We start from the raw sequence: 9676 nt of genomic DNA on the forward strand, positions 1-9676 counted from the left end.
GTAAGAAAAGCCTCGACAGAAACAGTAGAACAGTTGGTAAGAAAAGCCTCAACAGAAACAGTAGAATGGTCAGTAAGCCTCAACAGAAACAGTAGAACGGTCGGTAAGAAAAGCCTCGACAGAAACAGTAGAACAGTTGGTAAGAAAAGCCTCGACAGAAACAGTAGAACAGTTGGTAAGAAAAGTCTCAACAGAAACAGAAGAATGGTCGGTAAGAAAAGCCTCTACAGAAACAGTAGAATGGTCAGTAAGAAAAGCCTCGACAGAAACAGTAGAATGGTCAGTAAAAAAAGCCTCGACAGAAACAGTAGAATGGTCAGTAAGAAAGTCTCGACAGAAACGCGCGAACAAAAATACATGCTTGTGGCTAGGTTGTTGCAAGGTAGTTACAAGGTTGTTACAAGGTAGTACAAGCAATGCAAGCTATTTGCAAGCTAACATTTAGCTCACGTAAGGTAGTCAGTATTTCTGCAAGCTTGCTGCATGCATGTTTTCATTTGTGAAAGCATGCGCAAGCTTGCTGCATGCATATCTTCAACTGTGCAAGCTTCCCGCAAGCATGTTTTCATTTTTGCTAGCTTGCTGTAAGCATATCTTCAACTGTGCAAGCTTCCCGCAAGCATGTTTTCATTTTGCAAGCTTGCTGCATGCATATCTTCAACTGTGCAAGCTTCCCTCAAGCATGTTTTCATTTTTGTAAGCTAGCTTGCTGCATGTATATCTTCAACTGTGAAAGCATGTCTACACTTGTGGAGAAAAAGCTACGTCCAAATCATTTTCATTGTTTTGTTTTTTTAATTCATAACTTCTCATATGGTTTATCAAATTCAGTGGGAACAGTGGCTAAACAACCAAACATACATGTTACAGATTTAGATAGTATTTACAATAATAATTAAAACAAAATTAATATTAATACATACGAATGATAATACAATATGGTTAAAACAGAATCATCTTGTAATAATTGGATTTTCAATTGGCCCCAAAAATAATAACATATGCATGGCCATGAGAGGATGACATGGGCTGATTTGGTTGAAATTAGCCTGGTGGAATTTGAGAAGATGTTGAAAATGTCTGAGCCAATCAGAGGCCAGGGTGGCCATCTTGGATTTTGAATCAGCCACAAAAATAACAACATTTAGTAAGTCATGAGAGAATCATTTGGACTAAGTTTGATTGAAACCTGCCTGGTGGACCTTGAAAAGAAGCAAAAATATGTCTCTGTCAATCAGAGGCCATGCAGGGCAGCTATCTTTATTTTAAATCTGCCCGAAAAATAACAAACTTGGTCAGGGCCATGAGAGGATCATTAGGAATACATATGGTTTAAATTTGCATGGTGGAACTTCAGTAAAAGTTAAAAATGTCTCAGTTATTCAGAGGCCAGGGCGGCCATCTTGGAATTTTTATTGGCCTGAAAAATAACAACTCTTGGTCAGGTCTATAAGAGGATCATTTGGACAAAGTTTGGTTGAATCCTGCTTGGTGGAACAGGAGAAAAAAGAAAACAAGAAGAAACAAAGAAATGACTTTACACCACAGTGTGGATCTCCAGATAGTGGAGGAACATAACCTAAAACAAGAAGAAGAAGAAGAATATAGGACCAGGAGCTTTTTAGCATATTAGTTTAGTCAAGACTATCCCACATAAATAGAACATGTCTATCAGACAGGTAAACTAATTTTGTAGCCTAAGTATCTGACAACATGTAGCACCTATTTTTTTGTTTTAACTGTTCATGTTTTTCACTTTAAAACCATTGTTGTGTTTTTTAAAGAATTATACAAGATGCAAGATGGCTGCCACTGATGCAAGCTTGTAGGTAGATCATCGCAAGCTTGCAGGAAGCTCGTCGCAAGCGTGCGGGTAGCTCGTCGCAGGCATGCGGGAAGCTCATAGCAAGCTTGCAGCAAGGTTGTAAAAAGGTTCCAAATACTAGCTTAAACTGAATAAGCTTGCGGGAAGCTCATCGCAAGCTTGCGGCAAGGTTGTAAAAAGGTTCCAAATACTAGCTTAAACTGAATAAGCTTGCAGGAAGCTCGTCGCAAGCATGCAACAAGCTTGTGGCAAGGTTGCAAGAAGCTCGTCGCAAGCTTGCAAGAAGCTTGTCGCAAGCTTGCAAGAAGCTCGTCGAAAGCTTGCGGCAAGGTTGTAAAAAGGTTCCAAATACTAGCTCGAAACGCGGTAGCTACTACCTTGCTGCAAGGTTGTTACCAGCTATTTATTAAGCTTGCAATTTTTGTTTGGGACAGTAGAATGGTCAGTAAGAAAAGCCTTGACAGAAACAGTAGAACAGTTGGTAAGAAAAGCCTCAACAGAAACAGTAGAATGGTCAGTAAGCCTCGACAGAAACAGTAGAACGGTCGGTAAGAAAAGCCTCGACAGAAACAGTAGAACGGTTGGTAAGAAAAGCCTCGACAGAAACAGTAGAACGGTTGGTAAGAAAAGCCTCGACAGAAACAGTAGAACAGTTGGTAAAGTCTCAACAGAAACAGTAGAACGGTCGGTAAGAAAAGCCTCGACAGAAACAGTAGAACGGTCGGTAAGAAAAGCCTAGACAGAAACAGTAGAACGGTCGGTAAGAAAAGCCTCGACAGAAACAGTAGAACGGTTGGTAAGAAAAGCCTCAACAGAAACAGTAGAATGGTCAGTAAGAAAAGCCTCAACAGAAACAGTAGAACGGTTGGTAAGAAAAGCCTCGACAGAAACAGTAGAATGGTTAGTAAGAAAAAGTTAAAGTTTGTTTTGTTTAACGACACCACTAGAGCATATTGATTAATCATTGGCTATTGGATGTCAAACATTTGGTAACTCTGTCTGACAGTCTTAGAGAGGAAACCCACTACATTTTTCCATTAGTAGCATGGGATCTTTTATATGCACTTTCCAACAGACAGGAAAGCAGATACCACAGCCTTTGACCAGTTGTGGTGCAGTGGTTGGAACAAGAAAAAAACAATCAGTTAAATGGATCCACCAAGGTGGTTTGATCCTGTGACGCAAGCACCTCAGGCAAGTACTCAACCGGCTGAGCTACATGTAAATCCTGCCCCATGTCGGTAAGAAAAGTCTAAACAGAAACAATCAATAAGAAATTGATAGTGATTATATACAATGAAACTCCTCTAAACTGGGGCTGGGAGGTGACGTAGACCAGTGGTAAAGCGCTTGCTTGATGTGCAGTCGGTTTGGGATCAGTCCCCATTGGTGGGCCCATTGGGCTATTTCTCGTTCCAGACAGTGCACCACTACTGGTATATCAAAGGCCATGTATGTGCTATCCTATCTGTGAGATGGTGCATATAAAAGATCCCTTGTTGCATTGGGAAAAATGTAGCGGGTTTTCTCTGATGACTACGTGTCAGAATTACCAAACGTTTGACATCCAATAGCCGATGATTAATTAATCAATGTGCTCTAGTGGTGTCATTAAACAAAAACAAACTTTAAACTTTTAGACATTTAATTCTGAACTAGTCCTAATTTGTATTAATATGATTGTAACAATTGTTACCTAGCTTGGTCTAACAAAGACTCAATTTTGATATGCAAGCAACTCCAGGAAAAAACTTAAATTATTATTATTATTATTAGAAATTTATGTTGGGTTTTTTGTTGATTATTTGTAGAATTTTAGTTGAAAATATAAGGCCGAATTTACATACATGTACAACACTTAATAGAATAGATGTTTAACGACACTCCAGAATGAAAAATACATCAGCTATTGTACAATTATTAAATACCTGACCTTAAAAAACCCAGGTATATACTATGTGTTAGACAATGCTATTTTAAAATAACATTGCATTGCACAGATTTTAGTTATTTTCAGATTCAGGTTTTACAGGGAAATGATACATTTAAATTCAATGAAGAAAGAACAATATGAAACTAAATATTTATTAGTAACCACATATACTGACCCTGTTTTCAATGTGGTCAAGGTTTATTCGTAGAAGTCCCATGCCGGTTAGCACAAACTTCATCGAACTGACTAGGTTGTCAAGGACTGCAGTCTGAAAACAAAATAAAAACATATCTTGTACAAAACAAAGTATATTTAGCATCTGCCAATTGTAAAACAAATTTGGTCTCATCGTCTCTCTATGTGTTTCATATATGCAAATGAGCATAACAGACTGGATTTCCAGTATCATTTAACTATTAAGTAACAGAAAGGAACATTGGAACTACATGTATTCAAAGTTATGCATATATGGCAATAGCAAAACTAAGTTAAAAATTAAAGTAGACATTTGTTGTTACTATAGACTGGGAATTTGATTTCAAATATAACAAAAGTTGGAAGATTATAAAGCAGAAACATGAGTTTATTCAAACTCTTTTTCAATAACAATGTGATGTTTATAATTATTGGCTAAAACAATATTTGGTTTAAACAATATTTATTTCACAAAAGAAATGGATTGGCAAACAGGTCATTGGCTAATATTAATGTCTCTCCACACATACTTTGTTACATACAATTTATAATATATATAGGTTATCACCGGAAATATATCGCTGTATTCCTAATATATGATATTGACGATACCGAAATACACGAGGGTAATAATCTCTTTATCATATAGGGGAGACCGGGGCACAGTGGATCAAGGGGCACAGTGAATCTGTCTATTTTTAGAGAAATTGATACTTTGTAATAACAAGATGATGTCATCAGTTTATACCTCTAGGCAATCCCCAACTGAATTAGTGCATGATTCAAGACCAGATTTCACTGCAGAACAATTACAAGGTAAAGTATGTTTTTCACTACCTAAAGTAAAATTTGCATGCTCTATTGTTTTTGTCATTTAGTATAGATCATCCAGTAATAAGTAACCAAGCACTTGTTTGTAATTAGAGGGCTGTTTCATGCAGTTAATAACCATGTGTTCTGTCTGCTGCAGGCAGCCATTTTTAAAACAATGCCACAAGAGGGCATTAAGTGCATTTGGGGTACAGTGAATCAGGGTACAGTGGCTCATTTTGACAAGTGATTCACTGTGCCCCAGAAAATTTTCAAAACTTTATAGGGCAGGTCCAAAACCGTATTGAAGCTACTGATGAGGCAATCTTTGAAGTGAAGTTCTTGAGACGTGAGAAACCAAATGTAGAAGACCTATCAGATGTTTCGTTCGAAGATGTTGTAGGGAAGTTGCCTGCTCCCAACCAACAAGGTGGCACAGCTCGTGTCGCACGCCAAATGGTATTTCCAGTGGACCTCACCTCTTACTCAGATGTACTGCGCTAGGTTAACACCAGTTAACATCTTCAGCCAGGGGATTCATTGACCTGTTTTGAATATTGCCCGACCCACAGATGCAGTTCAGTTTAAAATGTTTTGCAAGACATGCACATACTATGTTACCTTTGTACTTGTTCACTGTTTATAACCTTGAACACTAGGTTTAACTGTAACAGGTTTTTTAGGACTATTTTAAATTCAGTTATTATAATTTTATTTCCTTTTCCCTACACTTAGAAGGCATAGGCAACTATTGCCACACGTGCCTAATTTTGCTATCTTTGTTATCAACAACATCTTTAAGCACAGTTATTTTGGTATTTGTCAAATTTTCATTTTTAAGAATAAATACAATGTTTGTGAATATTAAATTGGAATATAGAGTCTTTTTTAACATTTGATTTACTGTGCCCCGTTCAGTGGTTCACTCTGCCCCGGTACCTGCCCACAGTGAATCAAATGTTTTTTTTTTTTAAATTTCCATTCAGCAAAAAATGGTGGCAATTGGCAGGTTATAAGTAAACATGTTTTATAGAGGTGAAGTTCTTCTATCATTTCCACCATCAACATTAAGCATGCCGACTTTAACATAGAAATAATATTAAACAGAAGATTTCCGATCCACTGTGCCCTGGTCTCCCCTAATCTCAAGCTTAATACAACGTGTTTTTGTAAACTGTACACGCAACTTTAATTCCAGTCTGCCATTATTAGATATTCAAATGACAAGAATATGTGGCACGGTATATTTTTGAATGGAAATGACGTCAAACTCGAATGACGTCATTTTGGGTGTCCTTACATCAAAACAAACTAGGATTTACCTTTTTTCTTTTCTTTTCTTAACGCTGGACAGCTTTCAGTGTCAAAATGCCATTGAAATGTTTTTATTCAATGACTATGAATGCATACGTCAATTATGGAGTGTCGCACAAGTACGTTTGCTTAAATGTCAATAAACCTAGTGCCGTGACCTCAATTAATTTACATCTAATTTGCAAAGTTATCAAATTCTTAAAATATGTGATCTTAAAAATATCATTGCACTGAAAACGTAAGATATTATATGATAAACTATATATCAATTAACATATTCTTCAGAGAATTAAAAACAATTACATAATTTGCACTCCGTCATAAAAACAAGTCTAAAAGACCATGGAATTAGTATACTTGTCCATGCATACACATACCCACGTACATAAATATACCTGATTTCCTAAGATTAACTTTACATCAGTGATTTTCGCCTACTGCCCACAGTACAGCAGTCAAACTTGCAAGTGACAATGTGATATAGGATAAATAAGAAATAAAAACGTGAAGCTTTTTTGACAATTCAAAAAAGTTATGAATAGATTCTGCTATATGTAAATTAAGGTCCAGTATTTGATTACAGACATGTTATGACAGGTTCAGATGACCGCAAGTCACCCTTACACACCAAAACAATTCTGTATTAACAAAAGAAAAAAAAGCCATTTGATGAAAGATATATGGCTTATTCACAGGAAAATGTCAGAATATTTTATTCTTTCCATTTCACAGTTGTGTAAGCTGAATGAAAGAAAATTTAATTGTAGATTTATTTATTAATTTAATATAAGCATACCCTAAATGAAAAGAGCTCGTCTTGTGAAAATCCATCGTTATGGATTATCTTCATCTGTTTGACCAAAGTGCTCTTTCCTCCTTCGGCAGTGCCTGTAAAAAAAGAAGAAGATATTTCTTAATGATATAGACAAATACAGTTGAATCCCGTTGGCTCGAACCCCGTCAGTCCTAAAGAAAGTGTCTGACCCAACAGGTAGTTAGACCTAACCATTCGGTCAACATAGTGTAAGTGTAACTTGGCACTTCGTTTTGGGTTCGAGCATTGCGGTGTGATCGACCCTTTTAAGTGCGATCCAACAAGATTCTACTGTATACCGGGTTCACAGCCTTAAAGACCAAACAAATTCAAAGACTTTAAAAGACTTTTGCCTGCCATTTTCAGAGACTTTTACACAGTGGTCGAAAACAATAGAATGCGACAAAAATACCAAATCAGTTCATTTACTTTGCTGTCCATGGCAAAAAATTGAATTTTTTACATGCATCATGACAGATTAAACCTTGTAACTAGAAAATATCAAGTGCATGCAGCTGTAAAAGATATAATCATTTCTTTGGCTATGATTTGTGAGAATTTAAAGACTTTAAAGTTTTTCAAAGACTTTGAAGGAATTTAAAGACCGCTACGAACCCTCTGTATATCTATATTGTTTTAAAATATTTGTATATTTGTATGTACATGTACATACAACAAAATAAGTAATGTATGATCATGCATCCAGCAAATAGTTATTTGTTTTGAACACACAAAATGTTGTATTTCCTGGCAAAATTGAAAACAAGTTCAAGCATGCATGTGCAGGAATTTTAGCAGGGGGTTTTGATTATGGTGAGTGAAGTTTAAAGGGGGGGGGGGGGGTGTCGAGTCATGCTCCCCAATAAAATATATTTTTAAAAAGTAGTGAAAATTTGCTTGTGATGTGGTAGGGGTTCAGCAAGCAAAGTTTATAGGGGAAGCAGAGTCATAATCCCCCATCTGTAACTCCATTGTAGATGGTTACCTGAGATGTCATGCAGAGCTTTAGATCTCACTAACTTAGGCACAACATGTTTTTTGTTTGTTCCAAGAACACTAAGGTCTTTTTAGTGCAGTGATGTTAATAATAGCTGGTGAAGAGTCGTACATATTCAGGAATGCATTTAAAGTTATTTTAATCTAATTACAGATTAGCATTCTATTGAAATTTTCTTTTGTTTAGAGGACATTGATTGATTAATCATTGGCTATTGGATGTCAAACATTTGGTAATTCGGACTCATCATCAGAGGATACCCGCTACATTTTTCCATTAGCAGCAAAGAATCTTTTATATGCACTTTCTCACAGACAGGAAAACACATACCATGGCCTTTGACCAGTCATGGTGCACTGGTTGAAATGAGAAATTTAGTTTTCAGCTGAATCGATCCACCAAGGCGATTCGATCCTGCAATGCAACCACCTCAGGCAAACACTCAACCGACTAAGCTAAATCTCAGCCCTATACATTCTATTGATTTTAAGGTGAAATATTTTGAGGTTAGCATGTTTGTACTTAATTTGGGTTTGCTTATAATAGGCATATACATGTACTTATTTTGGGCACATGCACCCTTTGGTGCATCCTAAAGCTGTCGTGGGTCATAGCATCAATCTTACTTGATGGACCCAGTGGGGTTTTCTCATTCCAACAGTGTCCCACAACTGGTATATCAAAACAGGCCTCAGTGGTGTCATGATTAAGCCATCAGATATAAGGCTGATAGGAACAGGGTTCGCAGCCTGGTACCGGCTCCCAACCAGAGCAAGTTTTAATGACTCAATGGGTACCGGTAGGTGTAAGGCCACTACACCCTCTTCTCTCTCACTAACCACTAACAATTAACAGCTAACCCAGTGTGCTTGAACCTTAATTGGATATAAGCACGGAAATAAGTTGAAATGAAATGAAATGTATATCAAAGGCTCTGGTGTATTCTCTCCTGTCTATTGACTCAATGCATATAAAAGAACCCTTGCTAGCTTTCTCAGTAGGAGTAACCCATGTAGCAGCAGTGGATTTCCTTTCATATACTCAAAATACCTATTGGTATGTTAGGCAACTGCCATAGTTTTAAAATGTGGTTTAGTTATATTAAACAAACATTCCTTTCCTTTCCATTATACTGAAGGAAGAAGGAAATGTTTTATTTAACAACGCACTCAACACATTTTATTTACGGTTATATGGCATCAGACATATGGTTAAGGACCACAGAGATATTGAGAGAGGAAACCCGCTGTCACCACTTCATGGGCTACTCTTTTCGATCAGCAGCAAGAGATCTTTTATATGCACCATCACATAAACAGGATATCACATACCACAGACTTTGATATGTCAATCATGGTGCACTAGCTGGAACGAGAAACAGCCCAATGGGCCCACCGACAGGGAGTGATTTTAAACCAACCATGCATCAAGTTAGTGCTTTACCTCTGGCATTTTCGATTATATAATGCAAGCTACCAAAATAGCAAGAATTTAACCGTTATAAATTTACCCCTCGGTAATAAACAGCACGAACTACTGTACTAGCAGTAATTTACATATATTTGTTACTGCTTAATCCCGTTTATTCAAGCTTGTCCCTAGAGTCGTCTGGGTTAATGGGTTTCTCTGACCCACACACCATAGGTGTATAAACAGACTGTGACACAGACTGTCAAATGTCATGCGACGTGGTGCAAAGTAGTGCGAAGTGGTGCGTTAGGTTCAAATCCTGCCAATTGACACATTGTGGGAGGGGGGGGGGGGGTTATACAGTCAAACCTGCTTTGG

At 37.2% G+C, this 9676-nt stretch overlaps 1 protein-coding gene across 1 annotated transcript in view; it reads right to left on the reverse strand.

Annotated features, from left to right (window-relative positions):
• LOC121378513 (guanine nucleotide-binding protein G(o) subunit alpha-like) overlaps positions 1 to 9676 on the reverse strand; it is a 47783-nt gene that overhangs the window by 7890 nt on the left and 30217 nt on the right. The window contains exons 2-3 of the mRNA XM_041506718.1: positions 6874 to 6965; positions 3934 to 4026 (exon numbers count right to left, since the gene is read on the reverse strand). Of these exons, the coding sequence (XP_041362652.1) occupies positions 3934 to 4026; positions 6874 to 6965 (185 nt within the window). The remainder of the gene's footprint in view (positions 1 to 3933; positions 4027 to 6873; positions 6966 to 9676) is intronic.

This window comes from Gigantopelta aegis, chromosome 8 (assembly GCF_016097555.1).
Source record: "Gigantopelta aegis isolate Gae_Host chromosome 8, Gae_host_genome, whole genome shotgun sequence".
Lineage (NCBI taxonomy): Eukaryota > Metazoa > Mollusca > Gastropoda > Neomphalida > Peltospiridae > Gigantopelta > Gigantopelta aegis.